This window comes from Cebidichthys violaceus, unplaced genomic scaffold, assembly GCF_023349555.1.
Source record: "Cebidichthys violaceus isolate CVI_PGR_0920_01 unplaced genomic scaffold, fCebVio1.0.p SCAF_9, whole genome shotgun sequence".
Lineage (NCBI taxonomy): Eukaryota > Metazoa > Chordata > Actinopteri > Perciformes > Stichaeidae > Cebidichthys > Cebidichthys violaceus.
This window is the reverse complement of record NW_027176975.1, coordinates 3,207,076-3,221,180: the sequence shown is the minus strand read 5'-3', so window position 1 is coordinate 3,221,180 and position 14,105 is coordinate 3,207,076. Positions and strand designations below refer to the sequence as shown.

The window sequence follows — 14,105 nt, the reverse complement described above, 5'->3', positions numbered from 1 at the left end:
AGCATCAGTATTACGTCGGCCTCGTTTAAAATGCTTCTTATGTTCTTATGTGTACGTTTATGTCATCGTAGTGCCCACATTTGTTATTAAAGAGACGGCATGTTTGCTCTCATTTAAGTGATACTTAAATACACCCGAGGAGGATTTTTTTAAATGTCCAGGATTATTATAATTTTTTTTTTTAAATGTCCAGGATTATTATTTTATTTTTTTTAAATGTCCAGGATTATTATAATATTTTTTTTTTAAATGTCCAGGATTATTATTTTATTTTTTTTAAATGTCCAGGATTATTATAATATTTTTTTTTTAAATGTCCAGGATTATTATAATTTTTATTTATTTTTTTTAAATGTCCAGGGTTATTATTATTTTTTTATTTTTTTTAAATGACCAGGATTATAATTTTTTTTTCATATACCCTTAAATTTAGGATGGAACCCCCTCCTAGTATGTTTCAGTTCACTGTGACGTCTTTCTGTTTGTGCAATGTCGCCGACCGTCTCCTTTAATTGACACGCTGTCCGAGCAGAAATAGTGTTTGAATACATGAATAAATAATTCATAAGCACTCATCTCTTTTTACTCGTGGTGAAGTGACTCGCGGTGACTCTACCCGGGGTCATATCTATCTCTCTTGGTGTTGCTTCAATTAAAATGTGGATGAACACAAGACGCCATGTTGATTACTGTTCGACCTGTGTTACTGCATACTGTCGAAGAACTTGTAAATAGTTTGCATTGAACTTGCATAGAATCATGTTACTGTGGCGTGCTCTCTTATTATTTTTGTTTTGCCTGTACAATTCTGCTTCTAAATGTGTGTGACTGTTGAGACGACACTCTTTTTGTACATGACTGTCTTTTTATTTGAGAATATTGATTCTGTCCTTTTTCATTCTAAAGTTGAGTTTGAAGAGTTCAGACATGCCTGAAGTTTGACTTTAATAAAGCTGTACTCTGTCTCAGTGAAGCGCTCTCGCTCTGTGGGCTTTCTTTGAGTCGACCCCTTTGAAATAATATTAATATGTGGTGAAAAATTAACACGTTAGGATCAATTTAAATAATGTTCAAACATTATTACGGGGGTTAATGGTTGGCTGTTTACTTAAATAAGATAAGATGTAGTAAAAACATTGAAACAATTGTTATAAATAAGTAATAATAATAAAACAACAGTAAAGAATATTAAATATAAAAAAGTAAAATCCACTATATCTCAAATATTATATATACAGACAATGATTGTTGTGTTGCAATATTTTTATATATATATATATATATATATATATATATATATATATATATACACAGAATAAAAAAATAATAAAATTACTGCCTATAATAAAAAGTGATGCAGATAATAGACGTCAAGTTAGAAGAACAAGTAAAAGATAATTAGATTTATTTTTTTTATGGGGAGATAAACATTCATTCATTCATTCTAGATGGCTTTAAGTGGACGTGGCTTTTTGCATCCACACGTCAAGTTAGATACAATTACATACATGACCATTTCCGGTTTAACTAAAAGAGCGCCCACATTTCCCAGCAGTCTTTGTACTCTGGAGTCAAATGCCATGTTTTAAGTTAGTAATTCAGATAAACTCCAGAGTTTACGGAATAAAGAAGTGATTTGGTTTTTACAACCCCTTTGATCAAACAGCAAGCTCATTTATTCCATACATTATTATTATACATATGATTATTATACTTGTGCTAAATAATAACTGATTAATATTATTGAGTAATATTGTAAATGTGAGTTATACCGTATAGAAGTAGCAAACACATTTGCCACAGTGATCGAAATGCATTTAATCTGTAACGTGATTCTGATATATTTAGAAACAAAATGTAATACCAATAAAAAAACACAATTTATATGTTCAGTTTAATATACCGACTAAAACAGTGTGGCACGGTCGAGAAAACCAGAACAACAAGCGAGAAAATAGATCTTGATATTGAGGTTGTTTTCTCACAGTACGTCTACGTTTTAAATACTTTTACTTTGAAAATACCTAAACCAGAAGTAGCTCAGATGTAGCCGTTAGCTTCACGAGGCGCTCATCTCCTCCGTGGCATCCCTGTTTCCCCTCAAGTCCTCAAATGTGCGACTCTGTCCGTCGGCAGAACCAGAGGGTGCGGAGGCCCGCTTCACGTTAACGGCACAGGTTACCGTGAGCATGAAGAGGTGAAACAACGACCCGTAAAAGGTGAGTACCGGAGCTGGAATCCCCTGTTTGACAACGCGGAAATGGGCCAGATGTCTTGTTTGACAGATGTTGCTAGCTTAGCTTAGGTTCGTCTGCTAACATCTCGTTTCTGCAACACAGGGACCCGATGTTAGCTTGTTAGCCTTGTCCCGTGCATTTATCAGAAGCCGTGCATTTAATAGTTCTATCATAAAAATCTGACTTAATGTTTTTTGCGCGATTAAACAGCAGCTTTTAAATATGTGCATCGCCTAGAGGAGGAGGGAGCTGGTGCAGCGTGTTGGCCTCTATAGCAGCTTTTATTCAGACAGCAGGTGCTACTCAGAGGCAAAGCTTAAAGATACTCAGCATGTCTTCACCAGGGTTCCACCAGATACACTCACAGTACAAGTAGTGGACACGCTCTACAGAAAGGAGAATATTTTACTCGGTTTTTTTTTCATTTTTAATTTTTTTTTTTCCTGTATTTGTTGAGACAATAATTGACTAAGGCTCAAGGGTCAGTAAGGACTGCTGATGTGGAGGAGGGAAGTTATTCCCTCTTAGGGATGTTTAAGAGGGAATAATGACTTATTTAAATATCACACCCTAACAATAACAATAACAATAACACGAGTGTCAGGAAGATTTCTTACACTATCCTAAAAACAGGATATGCAGAAAAAACCCTTTTTAAAGTTGTTGTTCTTCCCATCAGCATGATACAGAGCAGTTATTTGTACTATTTAACTGGTTTATGTAGTAATTTGATTAACTGTGAATGAAATATGAGCTCGCCTCTCACTTATTTTTCCTTTCAACACCCAAATAAACTCATATCTTCATTTTTTTTAATTTTTTTTTTCTCCTTTCACCAGTCCCAGTTCAGTGAAATGGAAGTGGAGTGACGATGTTCGCTGTCGACTGAAGTCCACTCTCAAGACACAAAATGAAGAGGAGGCTGCTTCGCGGCTTCCTGTCGGAGGTTTCCGTCCGGCTGGCGCTGCTGCTCGTGTTCCTGTGAGTGTGCGATCCGATCATTTTTTGCGTCCCTGCTTTGCGGTTCTGTTATTTATGTTGCATTGTTTCTAATGAGAGAACAAACACAATCCCCCTTTTTCTATTGTCGTAGTGTGACGGAGCAGCTTTCTCCTTTCTACCGGGAGATCCAGCCAGAGGAGATGTGGTTGTATAAGTTCCATCGCGTGGAGAGAGACCACGTGCCGACCACCCTTATGTTTGTGAGTAATGCGTCTGAGTTCAATCATGGATCACAGCGATGGATCCCTCGGTTCAGTTTGTTCCACTGAACAGTATTTCATCCCTGCATCTGAACTCGCTGTCCTCCTCTTTCCAACCTTTCTCCAAAAAACGAATGAATTTCACGTATTTTATTTGTTTAACAAACCATAGATTTGAATCAAACAAGTCTGAAGTTGCCTGAAAAGAATCCGTATGAACCGTGTGCTTTCCCAAAATTTGAAAGCAAACACTGGCAAGAAGAAGCAATCGAGTACAACCTGTTGTCATGAATGTAAGCGGCCTGCCTACAGACGGACATTGAGTCATCATCCTCTCCTCTCGTTTTTGATCAGAGCGTGGCGGTCTTCACGCCGCTGATCGTCATCCTGGTCTTCACCTTCCTGAAGACGACGGAGCGAGGAGATCTGAAGGAGGCCTCGCTGGGTGAGACGGCTGCGCACAGACGTCGTCCAAAAAAAATTAAGAAATGTCCAAAAAAAGAAAAATGTAATTTGGTGATTTTCATGATTTCCGTTTCGTCTCCCTTTTTGTCCTCCAGCTGTGACTTTGACTCTGGTGCTGAACGGAGTCTTCACCAACGTCATCAAACTCGTGGTTGGCAGGTAAACGTTGTACACAAACACAAGTGATACAGAAACCCCGTGTCAAAGCCTAAATCTGGCCTCTCTGTGCCCCCCCCCCCCCCCCCACCCCCCCCCCCCCCCCCATCAGGCCACGACCCGACTTCTTCTACCGCTGTTTCCCGGACGGTCAGATGAACCTGGAGTTGCGCTGCAGCGGTGACCCAGATGTTGTCACGGAGGGCAGGAAGAGCTTCCCCAGCGGCCACTCTTCCTGTAAGAGCCTTTCTCTCTCATACGGTCGATAAAGCCTCAGACTGTCGCTGTTACTCTTTCTTCAGCAGGCGACGAGGAAAGCACAGAGTGGGAGGGACCGTGGTCCACGTATATAAGTGTGTTTTAGCCTCCAGGCTCTCATCTTGTTACATGAGCATGAGAGAACCTCCATCTCCATCTGTAATCCTCCTCTTTTGTTGTTGTTGTTGTCTCTTTGTCCCAGTTGCCTTCGCAGGTTTGGGTTTCACGGCGCTGTACGTCGGGGGAAAGCTGCGCTGCTTCAGCCCGGCGGGCCGAGGCAGAGCGTGGCGTCTGTGTGCCTTCCTCGCGCCGCTACTCGTCGCGACGGCGATCGCCCTCTCCAGAACCTGCGACTACAAACACCACTGGCAAGGTCAGAGTCACCGAGATCTGGTGACCGGTAGAGGAAGACGGTTCAACGGCAACGCAAATTCACCGGTGGCGATTGCTGGGATAATTTTAATATGACGATATGAGAGTTTCCTTTTAATCGACTTCCAGCAGTGTTGACCTCATCCTCACTGGTGACCTTTTTTTGGCACATATAAGATGGTCATGTTCATAATTCTGCTATCAAACAATCACTCTCGGTTCAAATGCAAAGCCTCATTATGGTTACAAACCTGCTCATTTGACTTTTGTGGCATTCAACATAAGATTTATATTGAGTTATTATTATTATAATATATTATAAAGGAATTTCAGAGTAAAAAAAAGTCCCTTTTTAAATCTACCTTCATGCATTCAGGACACTTTGAAGAGGAAACCAGAGTGTTTACCCTTTTTTTTCTGTAGAACATTAACTCAACCAGGAAGGAATAAAAGTCAAATAACGGCACATGGTCTTAATGTCCACATGTTCTTAGATTTATTACATCAGTAATATGTATTCCCATGACCTCTCTCCTGATAGACCGCCCGTATAAAACACTAGGTTCCTCTTCAGTCCTCATACAAACACTGAGCTCTCTCTATATATATTTTAGAAGCATTCATGTGAAGCTGTGGGAGGAAGCTCCTCATGCGTGTCTCCTCCTCTCCTCTCTCCTCTCTCTCCTCCCTGCAGACGTGTTGGTGGGTTCTCTGCTGGGCCTCCTCTTCGCCTGGCTGTGTTACCGTCAGCACTACCCTCCTCTTCAGGACGCCGACTGCCACAGACCTCTGCGTCACCGAGAGACTGTTCCCGCCGCGCAGGAGCGCAAGCTGGCCAACTCCAACTACATCCTGCCCCTTTAGAGCAGAGCCGCCAGCGGCACCGGTGTCATTCGCTCCGGGTCTCCTGGTATTCCTTATCGTTTTGCATCTTGATCACCGGGCCGGTTCACCGATGTTTGTCGTCCGTCATTCTAGCTGTATGGTGGGGATGAGTGACGCACTGGAGAGCTGCTGTAGCAGGTTGAGGGAAAGTCTTCGGCGTTTTGGGAAGAGAGTCGGAGCTCAACCCGTTACCGAAAAAAAAATTGATTTGGCGATTAATCGATGATGCTTTTGATAATTGATTTTTTTTTATGTTCTGTTCTTTTTATTTATCAACCGATGGCGACAAACACTCTGTGGTTACAGCTTCACAAGTGTGACAATGTGCTGCTTTTTTTTTTATTGTTGGGAATTTAATAGACAAGGGTTGGACTGTTGGTAAGGAAAAAAAACGAGCAATTTGAAACTTAATAATTCAAATAAAATTAAAAAAAAAACTTTAAAAAATAATGTTTTTTTGAAATCATTTTCTGACATTTACCGGACTAAATAATTAAGTAATCAATGAATTTAAGACATAATTGAGATATTGGATAACAAAAATAATTGTAATTTGAGTCTAAGCTTAAAAAGATCCACAGATGGAGCTGGTTCAGGTGGGATCACGAGACCCGAATGTGAAACTTTGTGTAATTTAAAATCATGAATTGTACTTTCATATCTAAAAAAAAAACGACAGTAAATAGGGCATTTGTTGGGGACTATTTTCAGCTGCGGAGTAATATTAATTCACATTAACAATGGAGGTCTACGGCACACAATGAACAAGACACTTCAGGCTTTGTTAGAAAGATCAATTCATTAACTTCACACCACCAGAATGTACGGTGACCTCTAAACATCCGGTAGGTATCGACACGAGATACAAAAAAAAAAGGTTGATCAAAAAACCACGCGGTCAGCTTCACGTCTTTGATCTCCACGTCGCTCCACCGTCTCCGTCTGCAGGGCTTTGAATCTGTCGTCCTGTATTGTGTTCTGAATGTTTCCATGCACAGAGTGTTAGATTAATATCTGGACGGGGTTCACACACACACACACACAGCTCAGCCCTCAGTATGTAGCAGCTCCACTCACGCTTTCTGCGTCGCTTTGCTGCACTTTTTCGTTGTGATAAACCAGAACAACGGTCCCGCCTTTTGCTGCTCTGACTGGAGGCCCGTCTGCTAACCATCAGCGAGTGTTCTTGGGTTTTGGTGGGGGGATCTTTCTGATGAACCTGAGTGAGGTCAGACTGGAGCCTCTCCAGGTGATGGTGCTAGCCTCTCAGTGCTCCTGCTGGTCAGGTTTTCTATCCTGTTTCTTGGCTCCTCAAGTTTCCTGGTAGTTTTCATCAACTTTCACGTAAGGCAGTGAACGCCTAACTGTGATTCAGTTATCGTTTTATATATATTTTTTTTTTTTTAATGGTCTTTCTGTTTAATTTGATTTTTCTTTCCGTTGTGTTTGGAAAGAAAACATCAAAATGTCACGTGTTTGCAGAGTCTGAGCGCTTTTGCTGATCACAGTGGTTTCAGACCGAACGGATGACTTTGTGCCTTCGTTTACCACCAGGACTTTGTTAAGGAATGAAGTGTGCACCGCATGTTACGGCGTAAGCGCTCGACTTTTTGTTTGAAATCTTTACATCTTTTCTTTCTTTTCAGTTGGGAAGATACGACACGATGTTTAAATGTGGCATGCTGCCTTTCTTTACCTCAGAAAAAAAAAAAAAAAAACTGTACTTTCCATAAATGTTCTAGTCGATGGAGTCAAATGTGAAGATTTCTGGGTGGAAACAGTTACAACAGAGAGTGTAAAAAAAAAAAATCAAAAAAAAAATCAAAACATTTTTACAAAGTGAGAGACATGATATCTGACTGGTATTTATGAGGTGGTGTACAGGTCTACGTGTATTTAGTCTTGGGGCATGTAGGAGTTTACTTGAATTTTGAATATTTTTTTTGTTTATATTAAATGTGGTCGTGTTATTTAATGAAATGATATCCGTGGGAACTCGGCTTTCTAGAGGGCTCTGTCAGACAAACTCCGTTAGAAAAATCCTGCATGTTTTCACCGCTAAACGGCAACATATATTTTCTTCATTGACCTCCTTCCAAACCCCCACATCTCCATCCCGTTTCTATTGATTTGATGAGATCTTCAGCTCATGGACCCGGCGTCGGGTCTGGACTCCTTCGGAGCTTCTGTCGGTGGCGAGGGGATGATGCTGAAACCAGCTTGCTTTCGTTTCCGTCACGCTCATCATGATTTGCCTTGGCTTTGTTAGGACCGTATAGCAGCCGCTCGTGCTGAAACCCGTATCCTGATTGTACATGTTGTGATGCTTTCAATGACTCTTTTGGTGACACTAAACAATGTTTCTAAATAATCTTGCAATACACACTGTCCTTTTGCGTATTTATTTTGTTTTAGAAATGTGTGGTGATTACAGGTGTTTAGACACTATGAAATCTATTGCGGCAACTTTTTCATGTTGTGTTTAAGCACTAGCAATAGTTTTAATGTTTAATGTGGGATTGTTGTTGAGTTCCTTCAGCCCTCCCAGTCAGTACTAGCTACTGCTGGAGGAAGTATTCCAATAGTTTAAAAGGTAGAAATAGCAATACTACAGTGTAAAACTACTCTGTTACAAGTTAAAGTACAAAAGTATTAGCAGCTAAATGTAAAAGTATTTGAGTACTAAAAGTACTCATTTTGCAGGATGGACCATTTCAGAATCCTACATATTAAATTACTTGATTATAATTAATGATGCATTCATATGTTCTTCACTTTATTGTTAAGTAAAGGTGGAGACAATGTTAGCTGCTTTATATACTGATGTGTCATAATTATAAGTTGATCTATGTTTTTGTATTAATAATTTATTATACAAAGAAAAAACAAAAGCTGTCGGATAAATGTAGTCGAGTAAAAAGTACAATGTTCGAGTAGTATATAAAGTATCATCGTATTTTGGAATACTTGCGTAAAGTACAAATACAGTCGCGGTAATCAGTATAAACTCTGGTTGAGTGTTTTTGTTGAGGCATCTTTGTTGACTTCGTTCTGGAGGGCGTGGCCTCGAGCACGTGACGTGTGTTACTTTCCTCCCGGTGATTGGTTGGAAAGTGAGCCGGATGTGACGTGCGGATTTGGGCGCCACAATTCCAACAAGGAACCAGCAAAATAGAAAGCTCCGTGTCTGACAGCAACCCCGACAACATCCCGCTGTTCGTGCCGGTTTAGCGGTATTTTTTTTTAACCCGGTCTGTCGTCTTTATCTTTTCAAAATGTTTATCACGGACATAAGGAAGGAATTTTATGAAGTCGTTGCCAACCAGGTGAGTTGTTGACGGGTAACTGACGTATTGTTTGCCAGCATTAACGTAACTCAGCGGACCTCACAGTCGGTTTGAGACTTAACGTATTCTTATGATACAGTTTACCTTTTAACGAAACGTGTTGCTTTCAGAGAGTCGCTCTCCTGGTGGCGTCAGACATCGACGCGCTCTGCGCCTGTAAGATACTACAGGTAAGCTAACCGGCTAGCTGTTAGCAAACATTAGCTCCTGCTACCTCTGTTCAGACTGATAGCATAACATCATGTATGTCCTGCTCTGTTAGTGACAACCGGTTAAATATTTGGTTTTACTTAATCAATAAGTAACGTTAGTAGTGTTCGGCTGTTCTGTAGATTGTATCCCTTCATACATTTAGATTACATGAGTTGTTTGTGACACTTTAGCAGCACTTCCTCGTATAATCTGGCGTTATGTTGTGTACCTTTTTTAAGTGGAGGTCAGGACTACAGCATCTGTTGTAGTTTAGAGGGTATGACGTTTCATTTAGTTCCATATTTAGTGTCATTATCTTCCTCGTTGCCAGTGTTTTGATACATTTTAATGAAGGTAAAGGGGTAAAAAGGAAACATCATGGTATGGATTATATTTTGGACAGTCCTTGTCATTTTGTAGGTGTCTTCATCATTTCAAGTGTTGATTGTAAAAATACATGTTCAGTTTAAACTATGCATGTTTCTGAGACCAAAGCAATGGCCGCACACATTAAATGTTGCTTTAGAATTAACGGTGTTACTGCAGATTTGAATTGGTAAATTAAAGAGTATTTGCTGAATGTTGTTGTGTCGTCACCAGGGGCTGTTCCACTGTGACCAGGTCCAGTACACACTGGTACCAGTTACAGGCTGGCAGGACCTCAGCACGGCCTTCCTCGAACACAAAGAGCAGGTGAGACTCGAGTGTCCGTGTGACTAAATGACCCCCCCACACACACACACACACACACACACACACACTTTACACTGTAAGTGTATAATCTCGGTGTTTGGTGTGTTGTAGTTCCGGTATTTTGTTCTCATCAACTGCGGCGCGAATGTTGACCTTCTGGAGATGCTGCAGCCGGATGATGACTCCGTCTTCTTCATCTGCGACACTCACCGGCCCGTAGACGTGGTCAATGTCTACAATGACTCCCAGGTGATGATCAGTTCAGCTCAAACAGCCCTTTGTCTTTACAACAGAAGGACGTTGTGCTCTCGTGCTTCCTCTGGTTTAAAACTCCCATCGTCTCATCCGCAGATCAAGCTGCTGATCAAACAGGACGATGACCTCGGCGTTCCTCCGTACGACGACATCTTTCGAGATGACGAGGAGGAAGGAGGAGACTCCGGAAACGAGAGCGACGAAGGCTCTGAGCCGTCTGGGAAACGGCGGAGATTTGATGAAGTGCGTATTTTTGAACGGAGCCAGAATAAACCAGAAGGGTGTTTGTTGACGGCGGCTCTGACGGTTGCTTGGCTGCGTTTGTCGTTGCAGGGCGCGGTCGAGAGGAGGATCGACAGACAGCGAGCGAAGAGGGAGTGGGAGGCCCGGAGGTGAAGTGTTTTTAATGCTGGGTTTTTTTTTCATATTATACTCGTTACAAATTTGTGAATTGACACGATATGTTTCACTCATTTGTCAGGAGGGAGATCTTGTTTGACTATGAGCAGTATGAATATCACGGGACCTCTGTGAGTAGACAGAGTGAGAGTTCATAATGTTGACTTACGGTTTACATATCCTGTTGTTATTATACCCTGAATATGAATGTTTTAATCACGTGTTTCACGTCAGGCTGCCATGATGTTTTTTGAGTTGGCGTGGGTCTTGACCAAAGACACCAAGGACATGCTCTGGTATGTGATGTCATTTTAAATGTAAATACTAATTGTGTAAGCGCACTGTGCAGACCTTTAGATGTGGACTATCTTAGTCTCTTTTTGTCTTTTTAGGTGGGCCGTCATTGGACTGACGGACCAGTGGGTTCATGATAAAATCACACAGTGAGAAGATCTTCAATATTTCAGAACTTCAATCACAAGATGCATTTTGCTCCATGCTGTTTACCCAACACTGACTGATCCACGTGCTCCTGGTTCCTCTCTAGCATGAAGTATGTAACGGACATCGCCACGATGCAGCGCCACGTTTCCCGACACAACCACCGGAACGAGGACGAGGAGAACTCGCTCTCCATCGACTGTATGAGGATCTCCTTTGAGTACGAGTATCCTTAAATCACCTGACGTGCTGTCAGTGTGGAGCTTACGTTCAAGTGTCATAGTGGCAGAAATCACTATATTTGTTTTAGTTTTCCCTCAACGCTCTTCTTCAGCCTCCGTCTCGCCCTCTACCAGCACTGGTCTCTGTACGAGAGCATCTGTAACTCCTGCTACACGTCGTGCAACTTCAAGCTGTGGACGTTAAATGGCCAGAAGAAGCTCCAGGAGTTCCTGGCCGACATGGGGTGAAGGGCCGCTGCCTCGGACATCGGCACTTTTCGCGAGGTAGAGCTGCTGCCGCCGCGCTTCTTTTAATGGCCGACGTTTGCTTTTCAACAGGCTGCCTCTGAAGCAAGTGAGGCAGAAATTCAACTCCATGGACATGTCGATCAAAGAGAACCTGAGGGACGTCATCGAGGAGTCTTCCAATAAATACGGGTATGAATCCAGAGACGACGCAGAAGACACTGTGACGTGTTTATTGACAGCCTGACATGATTAGTCCCCCTCCTCCATCAGCATGAAGGACATCCGCATCCAGACATTTGGCGTTCACTTTGGCTTCAAGAACCGCTTCCTGGCCAGCGACATGGTGCACGCGACCGCTGCCTTGCTGGAGAGCACCGAGAAAGACGAGAGCGCCGGCGACAACTTTCTCAAGGCTCTGGACTCTCTTTCCAGGTGTGTGTGCGGCCGTCTTTTGATAAGGGGGTGACCGTGGCTAAGTGGAGAGCAGGGCCGCCTTTCAATCAGAGGGTCGGTGGTTCGATCCCCGGCTCCTGCTCCACTAGTCTCATGTCAATGTGTCCTTGAACGAGACAATTAACCCCAAAATGTCTCCCGTAGCTGCGTCTATGGTGTGTAGATAGATACTAAATTGTAAGTCGCCTTGGATAAAAGCGTCTGCTAAATGAATGTAATGTAATGTAATAAGTCGAGCGGGACGAGTCGCCTGAAGCTGTAAACGCGTCTAAATGTTTCGAATTCTGATTTTTTTTTTTAGGAGCAACCTCGACCGTCTACACTCGGGCATCGAGCTGGCTAAGAAGAAGCTGATGGCCGTCCAGCAGACGGTCGCCAGCTGCATCTGCACCAACCTCATCGTGTCACAGGGACCCTTCCTCTACTGCTACCTCATGGAGGTACGAGCGTCCCAATGATGGGTCTGTACCGGCAGATCCGTGCCGCTCGGCTCAACACGTTTTCCTCCTCCCTGCTCTCGTAGGGAACGCCGGACGTGAAGCTCTTCTCTAAGCCCATGGCCTTGACTCTGCTCTGCAAGTACCTCCTGAAGGCTTTCGTCCACTCCGTGAGTATCTCGCTGGAAGAAGCTTTTATTCGCTCTGAAACACACACACACACACACACACACACACACTGCTGTTGGCCTCACTCGGTGTGTGTGTGTGTGTGTGTGTGTGTGTGTGTGTGTGTGTTTTGTGTGGCCTAGACGAGGAATAAGCGCTGCAAACTGCTTCCTCTCATCATGGCTGCTCCCAAGGACGTGGAGAAGGGCTCCGTCATCGTCGTGGGAATCCCTCCAGAGTCTGAGACGTCTGACAAGAAGAAGTAAGACCTCACTTCAGATTACATATCTGGTGTCGTTTTTTTCATATTTATTCTGTTCCCGCGTTTTTAATGTGCCGCTTTGGAGATAAAATAATACTTTTGTCTCGTGTCTTTTGCTGATTTATTCTGTGTTTTTAAGTCGGTATTGCAATAATGAAACAATTTAAATTACACAATTTCCTTCCATTTTCCTTAGACTTCAATAAATACGAGACTGAATGGAGATTTTGATTGCTAGTGTTGGTATAGAGAGGTGACGGACCGCTCGTTTTATCCAAACCGACAGTCCAAAACAAAGATATTCAATTCACAACAAAGTGAAATGGGAGAAAAGCAGAAAGTCTTCACATCGGGGAAGTTCATGAATCGACTCCCCTCTTTGTTTCCCTGTACTCCAACAGTTTCTTCGGTCGAGCGTTTGAGAAAGCCGCAGAGAGCACCAGCTCCAGAACGCTTCACGACAACTTCGACACCTCGAGTAAGATTGACTGTTTGCTTCTCTAATGTCCTGGTCCTCACCGTCTCCTCATCAGACACCAGGGGGCAGCCTCGTCTTCATTTCAAGCTCACCTTTTGGCTGCTGTTAGTTGTGAACACTTGTTTCCTTCAGCGTTCATTCATTCATTCATTCATTCTTACCCGTGTCTTGTTTCTCTGCAGTAATCGAACTGAAGACGGAGGACCGGAGCAAGTTTCTGGACGCTCTCATCACCCTCCTGTCGTGAGAGAAGCCGTGAGCAGGAGTCTGGGTTTGGGTCTTGAACAGAGTTCTTGTCGGGTCTGTGCGGTGCCACCCGTAACACAGCGCTCTGTGTATATTGTACAGTCTTTGTAAATGTGTGGAAGTCTTATTTGTTTGCTTTTAAATTCTCGTCACGTTTTGTCTTTTTTATTCCCGTCTGTATGCGAGTCGCTCGTCACATTTTTAAACGTGTTTAATAAATCTTAGTTAGTTACTTGAATGTTGTTTCTTGGAGTTTTTCAGACATGAGAGAGCTGTGAAAAGTGGAAAATTGTCCTAAAATATGACTCAAACTATTCCTATTGTTAGCAGCTTCTCTAATTATCTCTCTTATAGTTGTGTTGTGTCAATGCTGGCACGCATGACCTGTTTTACGTCACTTAGAGGCTTGCCGTGTCGGATTTTAGACGAAAGTTATAATGTCAAAATACTCCAAATCATGTCTAATCTTCTATTCAGTCGCCTAGAGACGACGGCGCTACAAGAGCAGAGCTTAGCTTCTGTGAGGTGACCGTATCTCCTGCCCGCCAGTGAAAGATGAAACATTGTTTAAAAGAATTACTGAAGACTCGCTGGTCTCTCTTCCCCAAATGAAAAATCGGTAAACTTCATCAAGTGGAATATTCATTGGATAAGTAGACAACTTGCTGTCATGCAGTTATTCCCTCCTG

General features: G+C 42.6%; 2 protein-coding genes across 2 annotated transcripts; both read left to right on the top strand.

The window, feature by feature from the left end:
* Positions 1–2,063: 2,063 nt before the first annotated feature.
* On the top strand, positions 2,064–7,958 carry plpp5 (phospholipid phosphatase 5). Its single transcript, XM_068703991.1, has 8 exons — positions 2,064–2,219; positions 3,077–3,218; positions 3,331–3,439; positions 3,794–3,884; positions 4,000–4,063; positions 4,173–4,297; positions 4,521–4,691; positions 5,385–7,958. Exons 2-8 carry the CDS (start codon positions 3,148–3,150, stop codon positions 5,552–5,554), a joined length of 801 nt encoding a protein of 266 aa, XP_068560092.1. The 5' UTR covers positions 2,064–2,219; positions 3,077–3,147; the 3' UTR covers positions 5,555–7,958.
* A 768-nt stretch (positions 7,959–8,726) lies between these two features.
* On the top strand, positions 8,727–13,654 carry cdc45 (CDC45 cell division cycle 45 homolog (S. cerevisiae)). The gene is made up of 18 exons (XM_068703550.1): positions 8,727–8,901; positions 9,033–9,092; positions 9,715–9,807; positions 9,919–10,056; positions 10,159–10,305; positions 10,396–10,454; positions 10,544–10,592; positions 10,696–10,757; positions 10,854–10,904; positions 11,009–11,128; positions 11,237–11,368; positions 11,463–11,561; positions 11,643–11,804; positions 12,127–12,265; positions 12,349–12,432; positions 12,574–12,692; positions 13,094–13,170; positions 13,353–13,654. Exons 1-18 carry the CDS (start codon positions 8,851–8,853, stop codon positions 13,415–13,417), a joined length of 1,707 nt encoding a protein of 568 aa, XP_068559651.1. The 5' UTR covers positions 8,727–8,850; the 3' UTR covers positions 13,418–13,654.
* The last annotated feature ends 451 nt before the right edge of the window (positions 13,655–14,105 follow it).